General features: G+C 54.4%; 1 protein-coding gene across 6 annotated transcripts in view; it reads left to right on the forward strand.

Annotated features, from left to right (window-relative positions):
- Positions 1-21,319, forward strand: part of PKNOX2 (PBX/knotted 1 homeobox 2) — a 274,561-nt gene that overhangs the window by 183,660 nt on the left and 69,582 nt on the right. For all 6 annotated transcript variants that reach the window (XM_002708693.6, XM_051848275.3, XM_008259803.5 and 3 more), the window contains one exon: positions 10,200-10,308. In XM_002708693.6, coding sequence (XP_002708739.1) covers positions 10,222-10,308 — 87 coding nt within the window. In that variant the 5' untranslated portion in view covers positions 10,200-10,221. The remainder of the gene's footprint in view (positions 1-10,199; positions 10,309-21,319) is intronic.

The raw sequence follows: 21,319 nt of genomic DNA on the forward strand, positions 1-21,319 counted from the left end.
CTCCTAGCTGCACACATATGGGATGCCAGTGCCACAGGTGATGGTTTAACACACTGTGCCACAGCGCCAGCCCCTGTGATATCATTCTTTGAAATTCTGGACACATCAAAGGGCAGCAGCCATGTCCCAAAGCACAGGTGGCAGCTTATTCTTTCTTTTTTAATTTTAAGAGATTTATTTATTTATTTATTTGAAAGTCTGAGTTACACAGAGAGAGAAGGAGAGGCAGAGAGAGAGAGGTCTTTCATCCGCTGGTTCACTCCCCAACTGGCTGCAACTGCTGGAGCTGCACTGATCTGAAACCAGAAGCCAGGAACTTCCTCTGGGTCTTCCACATGGGTGCAGGGGCCTAAGGACTTGGGCCATCTTCCACTGCTTTCTCAGGCCACAACAGAGAGCTGGATCGGAAGTGGAGGCGCGGGGACTCAAACTGGCGCCCATGTGGGATGTGGGCACTGCGAGCGGCCGCTTTACCCGCTTCTGTCCCAGGCAGCTTGTCCTAACAATGAGCCTTGCCTCCCCGTCCTCCGGGGCTTCACACCTGCTCTGGTGTTCTGTGCTTCACTCGGAGCCTTCTCAGGGAAACACTCAAGCTCTAAGATTGGACTGTGTGTAACAGCTAGAAACTGCCTCAACTCTCAGACTCATTTTTCTCCTCCATGAATGGGCATAATGTGACTGTTGAGAAACATAAGCAAGATTGACTATATACACTTAGTGTGGTACCTGGTGAGGAGTCAAATAAAGGGTAGTTGTTGTGAATTCTGTATTAGCATCTCACCCCTACCCAATTTTACTCAAGAAAGAACTAACAAACTCATTCTCACTGAGGTCCACATGGCTGGGGTGGCAGGCAAGGAGTATATAGAAGGGATCTTCAAAAAGTTCTTGAAAAAGGTATCTCATGCATGGATTTTAACATTATTTTGTACCAAAATAAATGCATCTTTTAATTCCATTTTTCTTTGACTTTTTGGAGGTGGCCTCATGTACTCAGGCTCTATAAGGAGGTGGACATCAGGAAGTCACTTTGCAAAGCACTCTCCCTTCCCACCCCCACCCCAGAAGGAAACTGCAAGGCAGAGCCACTGCTGTGGCTGTTGGGGAGCAGAGGGGCCACTGGCCCCTGGGCACTGGGCACATGGACTGGGCAGGTGGGAAGCAGATATTTTTCAGATCATAGAAACACACACAGTGAAAAACCCCACCCCATCCTGACTGAGAGGATGATTCTGGAGCGGGAAGTGAAGGAGGGCCATATGAATGCGCAGAGCTCAGAGCAAAGTTTGGATGAAGAGAAGGTCTGGTTTTCTAAGGCAAAACACCTTGCCAGCAGCAAGAAACACAGCAGAAGTTCTCGTGGAAGCATCTTAGGTCTGCCCCGCCAGTGTGACTCTGGGGGCCAGGGATGGACTCACTACCCATTGTCACTTCTCCCATCACAGCTGTCGCCTCCCTTCTCTGGGGATTGCTATTCTTGGCAGCTCAGGAACAGTGCACCTGCCCTGGTTGCAACGGCAGTGAGGACCACAAACAGAGTGAGTGTTTCCTCCTGGTCCTGGTCTTGATGCTGTAGACTCTACCCTAGTCTCCCTCCCCTTTTCTTACGTGTTCCACCTGGGCCACCACAGTGGGTGCCTATTGGCTGAGAATGGGTGTATCAAGAATGAGTGATTTTCATTGATAATATGAACCCAGCCCAGAGAGCCGCGTGCTATTCTAACCCTGACTCTTGACCACTATTTACGTATTTCTGGAGCCGAGTTTAAAGATTCGGCACCAGACGCCATCCTGCCAGGGAATGTGGTACAGTCCTTCTCAGGGAGAAAAGGGGCCTGCCTGACCCTTTTAGGATTTTCTGGCTCCAGAACAACCTGCGATTATTGCAGATGAGGGACAGCATGGCTTCAGGGTCCCTTGCCCCTGTGGCTGCATCACCACCGCCCCTCCCCTGCTGCCCCCACTTGCCCTGCTGCATCAGCCACCTCCCTGCCCACTTTAGACAGCTCCCTTCTGCTTTCCCTGCCTGTCCCAGCATCCCTGGAGTGTCCTGGGCCCTTACAGGCCTGCCTCCAAGAAAACAGAGGCTTATCCAAGAGAGGGAGGCAGGTAGGGCTGCAGGGAGGCGGCTGGCTCTCCGCAGAACGGAGGCCTCCTCCCTTCTGGGATCCCCAGTGTCTGACCTGTTTGTCTGTCTCCGTTGAGTTGTGAGCCTCCAGGGCCAGGCTGGAGGTTGTTTTCTCAGCTCAGTTCCTGAGCGGCTGCTGTCAGCTCTCAACAAATAATAATAAACCTGGGAACCAGGGTTGTCAAGAGGGACTTCAGTCCCTGGGTTCATTTTTAGATTTGTTTCTCTGTGTGTGTGTGTGTGTGTGCAGACAAGAGAGCACGTGATGATGTCCTGGGGGGTAGGCTGGGGCTCCCAGGTGCCCTGGCCATCTACCCCGGCTGCCACCCTGTGGAGGAGCTGGAGGGCTCTCCCCTGTCCCTGATTGCTGCCACTGCTTGCTTGTTTAAAAGGAAAGTAATTGAATAAAAGGCCTCAAGCTCTCTCCCGTTCCTGTGCCACCCCACCGCTCCCACTCATATTGTTTGTGGAGTGATGTGGTGGGGGTAGGGAGGAGCCTAGAGATGAAAAGGAAAAGGCAGAAGTCCCTCTCTAGGTTTGGGGGTTATTTGAGTGATGAGCATAGAGCCAAGGCAATGGGCCTGGGGTAGGGGTGGGCTCATGTCAGGCCCAGGGCAGCAACTGAGCCCTCAGCCCTTTTCCTGGGGTGCAACACCGGGGAGCGTCTCCCAGCAAAGACAAAAAATGCTGTAAGTTGAGCATCACTGGCAGAAGCAGGACCCAGCTGGGGCGAGTCTGAGGCTTAGGACCACCCTCATGAGCACTTACTTCTCAGCAGGTGAAACCTACTGGAGGTCATCGCTGCCATCCCCCTGCCTCCATGTAGAACTTCCTTCCGTGAGAAGAACGCAAGGACAGTGCTCACCCTTACCACCCCAGAGCTTCTTTCTTCCTCTCCTTCTTTCTGGTTTTTTGTTTTATTTTGTTTAAAGGAACCAAAGGGGGAAAAATTGCCAAGTTGTAAAGTGCTTAAAGAGGAGATGAGAATCTTCATCAAAATGCTAAAAGCTGGAGGGGGAGAGTGATGTGAAAACTCTTGCCTGCTATTTATGGGATTGATTCTCGGATCAGGAAGAAGCAAGCAGTTGGATGAAAGGAATTATTGTTAAGCTCCTCGGCAGGAAGATCTAATGGACAATTGCCGCTATCAGGGGGAATTAAATTGCTGTTTCAGTTTGTAAAATATATCAGTGGCTTTTTGAAGCCAGCGAAGGTGTGACAGCCAGGCAGGGAGAAGGCGGGGGCTCTCTGGCCCTGGTGTGGGCAGTGGGAGCAGCAGGGGGCAGAGGGCTGGCCAGCAGAGCCTAAGATGCCACACTTCCATGCCAAATTCAGAAACAGCTGAGCCGGGGGAGCAACCGGCCGAGGCTGCAGCCTGGAAGCCTGGGTTCTGGTGGGCTGGGAGCCCCCTATGCCAGGGCCACCCGCCAGCCAGCAGCAGGGCCAGGAGACGGCTCTCCTCTCTGGGAAACCCTGGCAGGCTGTGGTGGCTTAATCAAGCGTTCTGCCTAGTAGGACCACAGCCTCCCTGGCCAAGCGGCAGACACGTAGGGACCTGGGGTGGACCACCCCCCACCGCCTCTGCCAAGAATGGGGTCTCTAGAGCAAGCCTGTGCTCATCTCTGGGTTGGGTTGTCAGTGAGTATGCAACAGTGACCTGTGGGCCCAGCCACATGGAGAACACGTTGCTATTCCAGCTAAAGCACAATGACATGGCCTTGGGGGTAGAGAAAGGAGAGAGGATAGAAATAAGACTGCAAGTCTTTGGGGAGACACCATCTTTAGGGGGGGGTAGGGAGAGGTCTCCAAGGTCTCTGGTTTCACAGAGGCTGTTAACCCCTCCCAAAGCCACGTGGCAGTTACAGGCTGATGTGGAGCCGAAGGAGGTGGGGAGAGAGAGAGAGAGAGAGAGAGAGAGAGAGAGATTGTTTCAACTCTCAGGGATTTCAAAGCCCAAAGCAGCCCTAGCCACATCTCATGCTAGCTCCCGCCCTGCCCCCACTCTGTCCCCTGGAGACCAACGTCATGATACTGGGACATAATCTGGCACTACCTCCCAAGTAGGCGTCCCAGAAAGGTCGCAAATTACAATGAGTGCAGAGAACTAAGAGCGGCCACAAGGCCCTGTTATCTTGGTCTCGGCTTCTTGCTGAAACCAACAGAGAATCATTTCCCACTGAGGGGCACCAGGGACCTGGCTGGGATCCGGGCCGGGCGTGGTGCATCCTGGGCCTTGGGTCATTATGCAGCCAGCCAGCCTCAGGACACACAGTGGACAAGGGTTCCTCTCCCACCTGTCCATTCTTCAGAAGTGCAGGCACAGCCACCCACCCTGGCTCCCAGGCCTCACTCTAAACTTGACCTTGTCAGACTGCAGGGGGTTCCATGTGCCCCCCAGCATTCCAAGGTCAGAAAGACAGGCAGGAAGTGGCCTATCCCAGCCCCCTGTGTTCTGGTCTCCTAAGTCCCTGGGCCCCAAGCTTTGCCCTGGTACCCTCAGCACAGGGGCAAAAAGGCTCCTAGGGCGTGTGCCCCCCTCCATCCACCACCCTTCCTTCATCCTCCTCTTCATGGCCCTTCACTTCTCCCTCTTTTCAATCTGCAAAACAGCTTTCACAGCAACTGATCCCTGCCCACATTTAAAAGCTTCCCAGGCCACAGCTTGGTCTTCTCTCTCTCTCTCTCTCTCCCCTGCTGCGTCTTCCACCACCCGGACCAGCCTTATCCCCGTCACTGCCCAGTTCTCAGTACTGCCTCCATGCGCTGAGCCGCAGGGAACACGCGGTTCCTGTGGACACTCTGCTTTCAGCCTGTGATTTCCAGCCCTTACTGGGCTCTGCAGAGAGACCTGTGTGTGCGTGTGTGCGTGTGTGTGTGTGTGTGTGCACCCGCATGCCTCCGTTTCTTTAGATAAATCCACAGAGTCACATGAAATCAGTGACAGGTTGACACCGTTATTTCAAGATTCATCGCTCTGAGTTGCCAGCAGAGGAGCCCAGCCAACTCCTTCCCACCACCAACACTTTTTTTCCAGGCATAATTTATAGCACTGGGGTGAATTTGTTTCCAAAAGATGAATATCACACTATCAGCAACAGCTGCCTCTCATTTTTATTTGTTTTTAAATTTGACTCGAAGTCCAATTCTCCATACACATCCGAAGCGACTGATTACATGATTTAGTAAACAGGTTATATTATATAATGCAATTAAAGTGGGGCCCTGCGACGCCACCTACAGGCCGCTTCTGGGAAGGGCGCCAGGCCAGAGACCCCCAAGGGACCAGGCTTGCTTTCGAAAGCAGAAAGCAAAGAACCGGCATTGCTCCAGAGTTGAGGCGGCAGCCCCAGAGGGAGAGGCCGAAGCCAGCCAGGTTACGAGTGAGTGCGGCGTTTCGACCCCTCCTGCTGAGTTCACTGTGTTATTTCAGCCTCCTGCAACTCTGTCTAGACGTCAGGACCCAGGTCTGGGCAGCTGCTCAGAAGGGACGGCCTGGGGATAGGTGTGGAGGGGGAACCTGGGCGTCTCTGCTGGGGCCATCCAGGGCCCTGGCTCTCTGGCCTCCCCCACTCTCAAGCGAGACAGCGTGGAGGAGAAGGCGGAGGGAGCTGGCTGGCCTGCAATGAAGCTATAATCCAGCTCTTTCCACTCAGTTCAGCAAGCATGTGGGCAGAGACTCTGCAAAAGCTCTGGGGAAGCCCTTTCGGTCTGCAGTCCTGGCAGGAAGGTGACGTGCGCGGGCCGCAGAGAAGTGGCATGTCACTCTCAGTGTGGCAGACTTTCCGCCCTAAACACGGGTGCCACCAGTCCTGGGAACTGGGAGCTGAGGCCAACCGCACACGTCCCCCTCGTGCAAATCCCAGTGTGCAGAAGAGAAAACTGAGACCCAGGCAGGCACCGGGACTTCCAGGGCTTCTCCTTGCGCCAAGGACAGGAAAATCATGAAAATGTTGCAGGACAGAGGTGAGAAGTGGTCCTGGGGACGACCCCTGGGGGCATCTCTTAGCCGCTGTGGGGCAAGGAGGAAGGGGAAGAGGGGAGAAGGGAGACAGGGAGGGAGGGACCCCTATGCTGCCCTGAGCTACAACCCTGTTCAGATGACTGAAGCCCTAGAGTCTCAAGCATTTTCCTAAGAGTGGGTGACATCACAGAAGACAGACCCGCCAGGAGATATGGGGCTTGCAGAATCAGAAGGGCGTTTGATGTGGTGTGTATGGGGGAGTGGGGTCCCGAGCCCAGGGAAACGGGACGATGCGAATATCACCCCCACCACCACCTCCACACCTGTGCCAGCCATTGCCGGGCTCCAGTTTGGGGCAGGCTGGTTTGACAGCAAGGGGCCCTTCCTCCCTCTCCTGCCTCTGTGCTGGACACAATTTAGTCTCTGCTAGGGTCAGGGGCCAGGAACAGATGCTGTCAGGCCAGCTGGCCAGGGAGTTTCCAATTAGACTGTTTCTCATCCTCCAGGCCCTGAGCCCCCAACCCTGGCATCCCGGCCCAATTACTGCCCGGCAGCATTAACCCCTTGGTGCCCCCAGGCCGTTAATGGAATGTTAATTGGTCTAATGGGTTTCATGTCAACAAGTCCTAATGAGCTGCTTCCTAACAAGGCTGGTGTTTTTTCTAAGCCTGTTTGTCAACACTGGAGTTTCCGAGGTGTGGGACCAGGAGCAGAGGTGGGGGGAGCAGGAGTGGAGGAGGTGCAGGGGGAGGGGTACCCTCAGATGTTTCTTCGAGCCCTGTGCCTCCCCGGCTCCTGGGCGCTCTAACGTGGCGACGGCTGTCAGTCACACAAATGATTGCTTCTTGGAGATCCCTGCCGGGTTGAGTGTTGCATTTGAGGCGTTTTCTCTCGGCGCAGCCAGATCATAAAGGCTTTTGCCATGAGCCTCTGCTGGACGGGGAGACCTCTCGTCACTAAACTTCCTCGCCTGTCCTCCATTTGCAGTCTTTGGCTGTGCTCCCTTGAATGCCCTGGTGTCTGGTGACAAGCGCGGAGGCCTCTGGACAGAGCCTCTGACCAAAGCTCTTGGAAGCTCTGAGCAGGGGGAGGGGGAGGGGAGGTTTGCCGGGCCTTAGGCTCCCTCCTCCCATCCCAGCTCCCAAAGTGCAAAGAAGGCAGGGCTCCTCCAGGGCGGAGTTCCAGCCGCTGCCCCAGCCCATCTCAGATGAGTGGATCTTCCTCCTCTCCTCTCCGCAGGCCGGCGATGGCCTCCGGCCCCATGCGGCTGAGCTCCCCACGAGGGTCAGCGGTGCAGGCCCCTGTGGCTGAGTGAGCAGGGAGTGGAAATAAGCCCCTGATGAAAAGGCCTCCTGTTCTGCAAGGGACGCCCCTCCTGTGGCCTCTGGTGACCCCAGGGAGGAGGAGGGGCCCTGGCCAGCTGGGTCCTCAGAAAATTGTTCCCGGGGCCCCTGCTGGGGCTGGCCCGGCGGGCTCGGCACTGAGAAACCTCTCAGCCTCTTGTCTCCCTGCACAGACCACTCCTAGCCCTGACTGCGTCTGGGGGACCCTTCGTCCCATTCACGGGGCAGGGGACAAAAGAACTGGAGTGAAAGGCTCCTTGCCGAGCTTCCTTTGCTTTGCTTTCCCTGCAAAGTTTCCTTGGAACAAGGTTCCCAAAAGACCCAAACCCGAGGTTAAAGGGCACCCAGGGCCCCTTGGAGGAGAGAAAACCCTTCCGTAGGCTCAGCTCCCTCCCTGACTCTGCCCCCGCGCTCCCTCTTCTGGAAGCTGCTGGCACTGCAGCACACCCGCGGGCCACATATTTCTGGCCTGGGAGCCGCTGTGATTGGTGATCTTACTGCCTAAGGGTTCCTTTAGACGGGACCCAAACTTGCTGTATCTACCAGAGTTTCAGGAAAAGCTGCGCCTCCCACTCTCGGTCTCTGATATCTCGGGAAGTCTGTACCCTTGATTTTCCCTCTGCACCCTGCTCAGGCCTCCTTGTCTCGGCCACACCCAGATGGAGGGGCTTGATTCACGGCCTGCCTGAAGACAGAAGCTCCCCTGTGATCCCATTGGAGCCCCGTGCAGAAGGAAACCTTGCACGCTCTCATGCCCAGAGGTGGGGGAGACCCTGGGTGCTGTCCTTGCTAGCATGCCCTGGGGGCCCATCTTCTGAAAGGGGGGGAGGGCAATGGACAGCCACAAGGCCAACAGGAAGTGTCTTGAGTGGCAGAAGCCAGCTCTCCCGGAACTCTCCCGGGTGGTACCCCACCCCCATCTTCTTTCTCAACTGACCACCTCCTCCCCTTACTGACTACATTCTTAGGAGAGAAGGCCTGGCCTTATTCTCCCATCCTGACACTCCCAGCACAGTTCTCTACAGAGTTGATTCTTTTTTCCTTTTAAGATATATTTATTTATTTAAAAGGCAGAGTGATAGAGAGGAGGGAGAGGGAAACAGGGAGGGAGGGAGGAGGGAGAGAGAGAGAGACTCCCCAAATGACTGCAACAGACAGGGCTGGGTTGGGCTGAAGCCAGGAGCCGGGAAATCCATCCCAGTCTCCCACGTGGGTGGCAGGGGCTGGAGTGCTTGGGCCCCCCTCCACTTCCTTCCCAGGATGTGTTAGCAGGGAGCTGGATCAGAAGCAAAATAGCTGAGACTCAAACCAATATTAGGATGTGGGACATCGGCATTGCGGGCGGCAGCTTAGCTCGCTGTGTCACAACGCTGGCCCCAACAGATCCGGCTCTTGACAAAAACCTACCGAACAAAGCATGAATTCCCAGTGCTTTGCATGTGCACCTAAGGTGAAAGCATACTTGGGACTTTGGAGACTCAGGTCAGGGCCGAGTAGGTCATTCCTCTCCTTCCCAAAACAGAACCAAAAGAACAAGACACACACACTGGCCCTTTACTGAACAGCTCCAGAACACCTTGGAGTTGCCCCAGAATTCAGGACTGTGAACATGGTGGAAGACTGGGGAGGGGGAGGCTGGAAGACCTGCACCTGCACCTGCACCGCACTCAGGTTCTCAGGAATCTGGACCAGGCAAGGAGCCTGTGGCCTCCAGCTCTGGGCACCTGCTGCCACTCAGCAGTTCTCGGGATAGCCTGTTTCCTTGGGGGCATGGCCAGAGTGTCTCCACCTACAGCACCATGTTCTAGTTCTAGAGGAAACCTTGAGGCCCCCTGGGGCAGCTCTTGTGTTGGTGATGGGTGGTGGGGGGGGGGGTTGGGTCAGTGGAACAGACCCAGAACTGGAAATCCTTGCTCCACGAACAACCCTGCACACACACACACACACACACACACCACCGCACATGTACATCCACACACCTCTTGGCTTCTGTCTCCCTCTGTTAGAGATGAGTGGACCATTTGGCCCCAATGGCTCTTCTTTATATTGGACCAAGGCTAAGGGAAATCTCCCTTTGCGCACGCCCATATTCACAAGTGTGCACCTAAAACATCCTGGGAGGTGACTGGTGCTCCTTGCCTCTTTCCCTTCCCCAAGACCTCCAGGCTGTCACTCTAGGGGCCCCTCTGAGGAGGACCAGTGGCCCATGTCTCTTCCCACCACTAGGGGGTATGGTGAGCATTCCTGGGTGGGATGAACTGGAAGAGTTGGGAGTCAAGACTTCGGGCCCTGCGAGTGCTGGCAGCTGGTCCAGGGCCCCTGGGAAAGGGTGGGACAAGGAACACCCTTGTCTGTGGGCACAGGGACCAGGGCAGGATGAGGCTCAGGGCCCTGCCAGGATTGGCCAGGAAGGAGGGGCATCCAAATGGAACTCCAAACCCCCTGCACAGCCAAGCCACCCTCCTGCCCTCCCCGGACCCCACACACCAGGCCAGAGCTGATGTTGAACAGAAGCCTTGCTGCAGGCGTACAGGTTGTTTTACATATGATTTGAATATTGCTTCTTTCAAGTTAAAATAGCATGGCAAGCCTCTCCCAGCCAGGCGTCTCCATAGTTCTCATCTGCCTCCCTGAAGGACCTCCAGCCCTTGCTGTGTTCAGTCTTTCCAGGTGGCTCAGCCCAGACACCTGTGGAGCTGGTGGGTCCTCAGGGGCTGCCTGCACGGTGGGATTAATGGTGCGCCACCCCCCCTGTCTCCTGCTGCAGGTCCTCCATGTGAATCAATCCCATGATGCAACATGCCTCCCCAGCCCCAGCTCTGACGATGATGGCCACGCAGAATGTCCCACCCCCACCCTACCAGGACAGCCCGCAGGTGAGTGTACCACAGACAGTGGGGAGGGAGTGTGTTGGCCTTGGAACTCCAGCTGGGTGGGCTGGCCATGGAGGTAGTCCAGGGATGAAAGGGCAGGGCTGTGGATCCTGGCAGCAGCCCCTTGAAGGAGCTCATTGCGTTTGACAACACTCGGGTACTCTGTGGCCAGCACTAGGACTATAACCTGGAGTAGTGGCCATGACCCTGGACTTTGGTATCTGTGCAGCAGAACCCCATTGTGATGATGAGGGCAAAGCACACACCTGGGGAGATCCAGGTGCAAGGTGTCCATAGAGTCTGCCTTTTGAGTGCTTGAGAAACTTCGCCCTTACAGACTCCTTGATGCCAGGTGCCCCTGTGGGCTGGGCATTTGAGCTCTTGTGTCCCTCACTGAACACAAGTCCCCTGGGTCTGACAGCACTCAGCACACCTGAGGATTTCCCTCTCTGTCTCTGCGGTATTTGGATCAAGAGACCCCTACTTCTTACCGCTGCTGTCAGCACTTCCACTTTTCCATGTCCCACTGAATCTGTTTTTATAAAATAACAAGAGCAGAATGCAATGAGGTATTTAAATACATTTGGAGAAACACTGTGCTACCAGGACAGGACCAACCAAAAGCAACTGTTGCTGTGTAAGTAGCCCCACGTGGAAGGCAAAATGTGTATGTGTACCTGTGAGAACCCAACAAAGAACAAACAGCAATTGGTGGTATCAACATGACATCATTCTTTTTTTTAAAAAGATTTATTTATTTTATTTGAAAGTCAAGATTACAGAGAGAGAGAGAGAGAGAGAGAGAGAGAAACAGAGAGATCTTTCCTTCTGCTGATTCACTCCCCAAATGGCTGCAATGGCCAGGGCTGGCCCAGACCAAAGCCAGGAGCTTCTTTCAGGTCTCCCTTGTGGGTGCAGGGGCCCAAGCACTTGGGCCGTCTTCTATAGTTTTCCCAGGCACATTAGCAGAGAGCCGGATCAGAAGAGAAGCAACTGGGACCCAAACCAGCACCCATATGGGATGCCAGCACTGCAGGCAGAGGCTTAGCCGGCCACGCCACAGCGCCGGCCCCACTCATGAGAATTTCAAATGCAGCCTTTCTCATGGACTGTGGGGAAGAGCTGTACAACATGGGAGGGTGTTCAGATGCAGACCCAGGGAAGGGAGACTGGCTCCCACTAGGTCCTATGGCCCTGATGCCCCCAGCCTGGTGTACTTGCTTCCTTGTCACCCCCTAGGGAATTTCAAGATAACACGGGGCCACTTGTGTCCGGCAGGCAGGCTAGCTCTGCCTGCTGTTCCCCAGGAAGTACAAAAGCCCTGGGCATTCACTGACCTCCACTGAATCTTTGAGCACACAGCCTTTAGGCTCCAACCTCACTCCCACGTAGCAACTTCACAGTCCTTGCTCAGCTCTCTCCAGCCTAACCTCATAGTCAGCGAGCCCTCAGCTCAGAGCAGCAGCTCTCCAAGAACAACAGTAGGGCCAGACTCGGCATTTACACGGCTCCTCTAGTCAAAAGCTTTCAGGGGTCCATCACTAGGTCAGGGCCTTTCCCTCTGTAAGCCTAGATCCCAAAGAAGTTCAGAAGGAACTGGTGGAGACTGGTGGAGACCTTCTGATTCCCAGGAAAAAGTGAGAAAGAGAAGGACCAAGGTGGAGAGCTAGAACCCGCCCCTCTTCAGGAGAAACAGACCTGTTCCTTCTCTCCAAGCTCTACCGTGGACATGGGAATAGAGATGGGGACAGTTCCTGCAGTTAGCAGGTGGCCAATCTGCCATACCCAAGGTACTAGGATAGACTTGGCAGGGTTCTGAGGACACTGGACTGGCACCGCTGGTGGTGGCTGCTTCCTCCTCATTTTGCCTGCAAGACAGCTGGGAGGAAGGTTTGCTTTGATGAGGATTTGCAGGAGCACTGTAATGAGGGCCCAAGAATGCTGATCCAGGGCCCGACATCCAAATGAATAAATCCCAGCCACTGAGGGAGGGGTAGAGGTACAGCTACAGCCCTAAGGTGCTCAGCCCCCCAGAAGTTCCCACTGATGCTCTAGACTTTGGAGGGAAGAAGGCTGCAGTTCCCCCTCCCAGGCCTCAGAGCAGAAGCCGGGTGCAAAGCCAGCCCATGGCTCTTTCCTTTGAGGATCTGCCAAAGCCCCACACCATTGAGAGTTCAGGGTTTTTTTTTCTTTTCCTTTTTTTTTTTTTTTTTTTTGACAGGCAGAGTGGACAGTGAGAGAGAGAGAGAGAGAGAGAGAGAGATAAAGGTCTTCCTTTGCCGTTGGTTCACCCTCCAATGATCGCCACGGCTAGCGCGCGGCGGCTGGCACACCGCGCTGATCCGAAGCCAGGAGCCAGGTGCTTCTCCTGGTCTCCCATGCGGGTGCTGGGCCCAAGCACTTGGGCCATCCTCCACTGCCCTCCCGGGCCATAGCAGAGAGCTGGCCTGGAAGAGGGGCAACCGGGACAGAATCCGGCACGCCGACTGGGACTAGAACCCGGTGTGCCGGCGCCGCATGGCAGAGGATTAGTCTAGTGAGCCGCGGCGCCAGCCTGAGAGTTCACGTTTGCAGCAAAGGGTCAGTCTGCCGTGGGGACACCTCACATCTACTGTAACCCCCAGAGACCCAGGAGAGAAGCATCAGACAGGAAAGGGCAGTGTCCATGGGGAAGTGAGCAGGCCAAGGACTGGGGATCTTTGTGGCCTTGGCTAAGACTGTAGGCTGCAGCTCCATGACCGTTGGCCCTCCCTGGCTGAAGCCCTCCAGGGAACTGATCAGGATAGGTATGGTAGGAAGGGAGTTGGGGCAGGACAGAGCAGGTGGGAGGGTTTGGGGGAGGTGCTCAGAACGAAGGCTCTGATTTCTGGGCTAAAGGCTGTTCTTTGAGGCCCACTGGCTTTGGGGGATCCTTGTCCCCACCTTGCACTTGTTCCTGTGCCCCTCCCCATTTTAGGCTGGGGAGCTTAGCTGGTCCTCCTACTTTCTTCCCTGTATTCTTTCAAGGGGCTGCCCCCAGCTCCTCCGGGACCCTCTGCTGCATTTCCTTCCTTATCCCTCGGAGCCAGCTGCTCTGTAACGCGCGGGATCTTCAGGAGAGCAGGGCCTCATAGGAACAGGGGCCAGGCACACAGGGGAATCCCGTCCTGAACGGGGCTCCTCGCTCCTGGAGGCCGAACCCCATTACTCTGGGGCCTCCACGACGTGCTTCCTCAAGGCCGGGACAGCTGAGCTCGTCTCTAAACCACCTGTGCAGAAACCCAGTTTCTTCCACAGGCAGCAAATGGGCAGTCTCTCTCCTGCACAGGCTAGAATGAAAGAGGAAGCAAGAAGCAGAGCCCTTCCCTCTGAGACCCGTGCGATCGTTTTAATAATGTTCCCGGTGTGCTAAGGGCTAGCAATACTGAGCATAATCTATTCAAATGCACAGGAGAATCTCACTTTGGAAAATTAGGAATCTGCATTAAAAAAAATTCCCAAGCCCCGGAACCTTCTTTCTAATAAATTAGAAATTTTTTTGCAAGGCAAGTTCTTAACTTGGCAATTTCATTTTTGAAGTTTAGGGAATAAAGTTATTAAAAATGAAGGAAAGTGTTTTTTCTTCCCTTTTTAGTAGAGAAGCGTTAGTGGTTATGGGCTCGTACTGTTTGGGCACAAGCCCAGGACGCTGTTGGGCACCATGGTGAAGTTGTTTCTAGCCCCTCCGTTCTGTTTCAGCTCATCCTGCGGAGACTCCATGGTTAATTGTAGGACACAGTCTGTTTATTGTGCGTGGAAGACTGTATATTTAGAAGGTGTACAAGCAACAACCCAGTAGAACCTTTTCCCTAGCCTATTTCCTTCTGCCAGAGGCTTCCGGGTGAACTGTATGAGAATAGCTGCACCGTGGATTGTCTGACTACAGTTTGTCACTCCCAGCATGCTGTAGGTGGGCCCTTGATCACCAGTCCCTCACTTCATGGCCCCAAAGGGGGAGGGGCCAGTCACCAAGGGATCATGGACTTGTGCAATGACTGTTTAATCAAAACATTGTCTCCAGGGAGACCTGGATAGAACGAGGTGTGTGGTCCCGCAGCCCAATGCACTGTGTGAATTCCATCACTCCCCTTCAGTTCTGCGACCCTGCCATGGTGAGCCTGGCTGTGCGGTACCTGGGCTTTCTCAGGCACCCTATCCGTGCAGCCCAGGCACCTTGAATGGAGCTCTCAGAGTTGTGTTCGATGCCGTAGCTCAAGCAAGAGCCTCTCCTGACTCCCTCTCTCCCACAATGATCTTGGGAACCCTTCTTTCATGCACTCTGTCCCCGCCTGTCAAGTCTAGTCAAGTCCCTTCATTTGCTTTCTTTTTCTTTTTTTAGATTTATTTATTTATTTGAAAGTCAGAGTTACACAGAGAGAGAAGGAGAGGCAGAGAGAGAGAGAGAGGTCTTCCATCCACTGGTTCACTCCCCAGTTGGCCGTAACAGCTCGAGCTGCGCCGATCCAAAGGAGCCAGGAGCTTCTTCCGGGTCTCCTATGCGGGTGCAGGGGCCCAAGGACTTGGGCCATCTTCTACTGCTTTCCCAGGCCATAGCAGAGAGCTGGATTGGAAGTGGAGCAGCAGGGACTCAAACTGGCGCCCTTATCAGATGCCGGCACTGTAAAGTGGCTGCTTTACCCACTACACCACAGCACCGTTCCCCCCTCCATTTTGTTGCGCTTGGTGTTCTTCCTTCCAGAGTTCCCCCAGCAGTGCCGGCAAAAGCACAGCTCCTCCACCTGCACCTTGCAGTTAGCATGCCCCACCACACTCTTCCTCACCCATAGACACACACCAACTGTCCCACGCATGTCTTTGCCCTTGCTGATAGGGAAGACATACATTTTGTCAGCTCGGTTTGCACACGAGTCCGATGTTTGCTGTTCTTCAGTCTGTGTGTCCCCAGCATGTCAGGCTGCCTAAGCAGTGGCTGGAAAGCAGAAGTCTCCAAGGTTGCAGGACCACACATTGGGCATGGGCCCTGGGGATATAAGCACTCAGCCAGAAGTGGACTGGGAACAGGCTGGTGGATGGGTCAGGAGGTGCTTACCTAGCAGGACTAGACTGGGGGATGACAGTAAAAGGGCTTTGCCAGTTCACCCAGGAGGCAGCCTTATTGTTGACTTGAGAGAAGCAAAGTCAGAACTCGCACCTGGGGACCAGTGTGGAGAGCCCCCTTTAGAAGGAAGACAGGCACTTGCTTGATGCCCTTTGGCAAAAGCTGCGTTGCCCCCTCCCCCACATCATCTGTCCAGTAACCCTCAGAGTGAGGAGAATGGGGTCCAGGACTCCAGGAGGTGGAGCTTGGAGATTTGGGGTTAAGACTCCGCCTATCCTGCAAGGGGAGACTAAGGCTGGGGCTAGCCATGGAAGCCATGTCTGCCATGCCCCTCCCAGTACCTTCCCTTCCTGCCTGTCCTAGCACCAGTCCCACTCCAGGTGCGGCCAGGGGTACGGGGTCCCCAGGAAGCTGGATGCGCTTTGATCAATCATTAGGATCCCCATGCTGGTTTCATTAACTGGAGGCAGAAGGGGCTGGCTGGGCCCCCGGCTGTGAATGGCCTCCACCCAGGCCATGCAGCTGTGACGGGCAGAAGCTGGTTCAGATGTTTTCACACTCGTTTACATTCCTCTCATCTCTTTAAGGGCTCGAGCCCCCTGCCTTGCGGGGGCCCTCTGCTCAGCTGCCTGTGAAACACATTGGCTTTGCAGCCATCGAGTTAATTCAGCGGCTTTGAAAGTTCCCCAAGTCTTTTCTGCAGCTGTGATTGACAGCTCCCTCTGCCCCTGGGGGTGGCACCCCAGGGACCATATGGGGGACCTACCTTCCCTGGCTTTGACTCATCAAAACAGACTCTTGTCTTTCTCTTTTATTTTCTGTGGGGCCTTTCTTCTCTTTGTGTGCAGTGACCTTTCTCCCTGCCCGCGTGGGCCACCCATGTCTTTAAACTGGACATATCCCTGAACTCCAGCTCACCGAGGACCTGGCTTCTTCATTGTGTAAAAGGCAAAAGTGACCTCCAGGTCCAGCCATGGGGCCTTTCCCCCTACGTGGGAGATGGCCGGCTGGCCCGTGACTTTGAAGTTTGGCCTGGTCGCTCTGGGCTTTTTTATTTGATGAATTGACTACCTTAATTCTGCTACTTACCAAAAGCATAGGGGTTTTATGATCTATTCCCTTGTGGCCAAGCAGGATGAGTGCCCTAAACAGTTACAAAAATAGTTAATGGCCCAAGGATACAAAGCCTAAAATAAATCAGGGAGCAGGTGACACAAGCAGCAGCACCGAGGAGCACTTTCCGTGCCTTACTCCCCCCCTCCACCAGCGTGAGCCATCGAGGAGCTACGGTGTCCCAGTGCCAAGCAGGCAGGGATTGGGTGAGCGAGGGCCCAGGACGCTGACCGTGCTTGGAGCTGCTGGCCTGCAGAGGAAGCACTAGCCCCGCTGCTGCTGCATTGTACACATTGAGGCAAGAACTTCCAGTGTTAGTCCTTGAAATATTTATTTATTTATTTGGAAGGTAGAAGGGTACAAAGAGGGTGAGACAGGCAGAGGGAGTGAGATTGTCTGTCTACTTGCTCAATCCCCATATGCTTGCAGCAGCTAGGTCTGGGCCAGGCAGAAGCCAGGAGCCTGGAACTTCATCTGTGTCTCTCACATGGGAGGTAGGGGCTCAAGCACTTGGACCGTCTTCCACTGCCTTTCCAGGCACATTAACAGGAAGCTGGAGCCGAAACAGAGCAGCCAGGACTGCAACCAGCACTCCAATGTGGGATGCTGTCACCATAGGCATCAGCTTAGCCCACTGCACCACATCATCAGCCCCTCAGCACTACTTCTTTCATCCACTCATCCATTCAATAAATATGGGGTGTTTCCTGTGGGTAGTGCGGACAAGGTGTGAGGTTAACAGAGTTGTTTCCCTAGTGGAGCTCCTAGTCCCTTTTTAGCCTTAGTTTCTGCATCTGTGAAATGGAAATAACTTGTGCCCTCCCCGCCCCACAGGACTGTTGAGAAGCGTGGGTGTGAAAAATGGAATCCTGTTTCCCAGTCCTTGTTCACCCACATTCCTGACTTGATTTTTTTACATCATCTTCTGGATGGCTCCAGCAGCCCAGATTGGATTGAACTTTAATTACTTCTTATTAGGAATACAATAAGCACATCAGATATGTTTTTCCAGCTAGAAAAATCTCTTACACACATATGCATGCAGGCATGAACACACTGAGACTTTGGTAGCCTTTCTCAAGGGCCTATTGGAAGTCACTGGTTTGGGTCTCTGTCAAAAGTGAGCAGTCAGGCTAGCATTGTGGCATAACAGGTTGAGCTGCCACCTGCAGCACCAGCATCCCATGTGGGCGCCAGTTCAAGTCCTGGCTGCTCCGCTTCCGATCCAGCTCCCTGCTAATGCGCCTGGGAAAGCAGTAGAAGATGGTCCAAGTCCTTGGGCCCCTGCACCCTCGTGGGAGACCTGGAAGAAGCTCCTGGCTCCTGGCTTCTGCCTGGCCCAGCCCTGGCCATTGCAGCCATTTGGGGAGTGAGAACCAATGGATAGAAGACCTCTCTCTCTCTCTCTTTCTCTATAACTCTGCCTTTCAAATAAATAAAACACACCTTTAAAAAAAAGTGAGGGGGCCCGAGACAGACTGCAAGGGCGAAGAGCACTGAGTTCCTGGGAAAGTGCACAAAGTTGGGACATGAAACCCCTCACTCCATGTCCATAACCTCCCTCTTATTAGCCTCATAGCTGTAACACCCCAGGAAGTGCAGGGAGCACCAGTGTTTTATAAACTACTGCCTACAAACCCTTTTAGATTAATTAATTCTCTCTCTCTCTCTCTCTCTCACACACACACACACACACACACACACACACATACCCCAAGTGTTCTGTGTTCTGGTCTTACCCAGTAGGCCCTGCAGTCAGAATGGAGGGGACTAGGCCTATGTTTCAGAAGCTTCTTCCAACTGCCTTGGGCAGCCCAGCTCTTTTGCGAGTCTTTCCTTTGCCCGGATTGACCAAGTTGGGAGATATTTTGAGGCGTCTTTTATCACACCACTCACTCTTTCCCTCCAGCCGTTCACATGGGAGCCTCGCATGAGCCAGGCATGGGAGCTGGGAAACCCTCTGCTCACGGAGATGACAAATCAAGGGGCCTGAATGCTGCAGTAGTGGAGCTTGGGCACCTGTACGGCTGAGCCAGAGGCTGGGTCAGTCCACCTGGGTCTGGGGTATGGAGAGAACGGAAGGCTTCTTGGGAGAGTCCAGGCTCCAGCTGGTGAGGAGGGGAAGTGAGGACGCTTCCTGCAGAGGCGGCTATGGGAGCAAAGGCCTGACGATACGAATGCCGGGCGTGTTCAGGCAGCCTGGCACGGTAGAGTCTGGAGGGGTGCTGTACGGGACACAAGGCTGGGGGTCAGTGGGCAGGCCCAGGCCTGGAGCACCCTGGGGGCCGTGCACCTTCCCAAACATTGGCCATGCCCCCTGCTGCCTCCCACCTGTTCGGGCCAAACCTGATATTTACCAAATGGCTTCAAGTCCTGACCTCCTCCCAGGTCCTTGGACTGACTCCTGGTTGCCAGGAAACTGATCCTGTTCTGGCTTGCCCCAGCACTGGAGGGAGTGCCAGCTCCTGGAAGCTCAGCCCAGCCAGGCTGGAGTCTCAGCGGCCCCTGGCGGACCAGTCCAGTGCAGCCGCTGGAGCCTTCCTCTGGGCTGGTCAGTGCACGCTGCCTGGGTCAGGTGGAGAGCTCAGAAGAGGGAATGTCCTTGTCACAGGAGTGTCCTGCAGAGAAGGCACTGGCTTTGGTTGTCCAGGGTTTGCAGGAAGGGGCCCTATGAGAGGTGTATGTATGTGTGTGTGTGTGTGTGTGTGTGATAGTCAAAGAGAGCAAGAGTGTTTATGAGGGCAGCGTTGTGTACAGGGTGCATGGGAGCTGCAGGTGCCCAGGTGTGGCCTGGAGTCCGAGGATAGGGCTAGCAGAAGAGAGTGTTAACATGCTTAGAGTCGAGGTCTGCAGGGCATCCTGGGCTACGGCTCTGTAGCAGCCCCGGGAGAGATTGTTAGCTCCATTTTTACTTGGTGGGGAGACTGAAGCTCAGAGGAACTGAGTTCCTTGCCCAAGGTGACAGAGCCTGTGATTGGTGATGTCTTCCCCTTCAGGGGCTGACATGGGTGGCTTCCCACAGCACGAGGGGTGTAGCCTACTGCAGTACCCTACTGTCAGGACAGCCCCTGTAAGAGAAGCAAAAGCAGCCAGCTAGGGGCAGGTGTTTGGCGCCATAGAGAGGAGCTCTGTGTGGAAGCTGGCAGGGGGCAGCAGCTGACTGTAGTTGGGGCCTTGGGCATCGGGAGGCATGAAGCCCCTAGCAGTCAGGTCTCTTCTCTGCCTCTAGGTCTCCAGGGTCTTGCCAGGGAAGCCAGCATAGCAGTGAACCACCTTTGATTAAGGAACCACCCATGCCTGCCTACTTGGGTTCTGCATGGAAGAACTGTTGCTGGCAGAGTCATCACTGGGGGTGGCAGGGTGGAGGTGGGGGGCTGACTTGACTTCGTATGTGAGGGGCTTGTTGGGGCATGGGGAGAAGCTGGCACTGGCAGTGAAGATGGGGGCCCGAGATGGAGACCCAAGAGCAGGTGCTGGAAGTCAAGTTTCGTCCTCCCCTTTCCTGCTGCCCCCGTTTTCACATTCTCTTCAAAGAAAGATGATTAAGTGCACCAATCCACATCGTGCATTGAGTCAGAAAGCCCTCTGTTCCTGTTCCAGCCTTTGCGTGAGCTGATTGTGATCTCTAGGAGTTCCTGCCCCTCGTGGGCTTCTGTGCTCTCGTCTGTGCAATGGGGATGATGATACCCCGCTGTGCAAACATGAAAGTCCCTGGAAATATTTATTAGCCACGTGGAGCCTAATGTGCCTCTGGCCCCCAACCGCTGGAACAGGCTGCCGCTCATTCAGGATTCGGTGCAGGCGACTGAGCGAGCCGAGGAGGGGGCTTCCCAGCACCTCTTGAATCACATCAGGGGAAGTCTCCTACTCGTTCGTGTTCATGGTAAGCCCAGACTGTCTGAGTGGCTGGATCTCAGCCCATGCAGATTCTGCCTGCTCGTGCATCTCACATCCCCAACTCTCCCCACCCCTTTTTAGGATGCAGGAAGGGGGAAATTTTAAATATATATATATTTATTTATTTATTTATTTTATTTGTTTATTTGGAAGGCAGAGTGACAGTGATAGAGCGAAAGAGGGAGTGAGTGAGAGAGAATCTTCCATTCGCTGGTTTACTCTCTAAATAGCTGCAATGGCCAGGGCTAGGTCAGGCCCAAGCCAGGAGCCAGGAACTGCATCTGAGTTTCCCACGTGGGTGGCAAGGGCTCAAGTACTCTGGCCATCCTCCGATTCAGGAAGCTGGATTGCACACGGAGCAGCTAGGACTCAAACTGGGGCTCCACATCACAGGTGGTGGCCTAACCCCTTCCTCTATGCCAGCCCCAGGGAAAAGGAACATTCCTTTTTTTCCCCCCAACTTAATATTTTATTTATTTATTTGGAGAAGAGGGAACTTTTGATGGAGCGAGGACAAAAGCCTTAGATCTATTTTTGTCCCTTGCCTACGTGACTGAGAGCAGATCCCAACTCCTTGCTTTCTTTCGCAGTCAGCACTGCTGCCCACAGCCCCAGAAGTACCCATGAGTAGAAGTACCACTACCTTATAGCCCACGCACCCTTGTCTATATAAACCCCAGACTATACCTTCTCTAGTAGGGGTGTCCCTCTCAGGTTTGTCTCTGAATAAATCTGTTCTGGCCGTGAGCTCAAGGTCTGTCTCCTCTTTGTCTTGCTCTTCTAACCATACAACTTTCATCTCAAGATGTCACAAATCAAGAATCTAGTCAGGGACCCTTGAGCTACAGTCTTCAGGGTGTGGCTGGTTCCAAGGAGATAACAGAGAGAAAGAAGTCTATAGCAGGGACAGAGTGGAGGTGCTGGTGC

This window comes from Oryctolagus cuniculus, chromosome 1 (genome assembly GCF_051225735.1).
Source record: "Oryctolagus cuniculus isolate XC-2025 breed Fujian yellow rabbit chromosome 1, ASM5122573v1, whole genome shotgun sequence".
NCBI classification, from domain to species: domain Eukaryota; kingdom Metazoa; phylum Chordata; class Mammalia; order Lagomorpha; family Leporidae; genus Oryctolagus; species Oryctolagus cuniculus.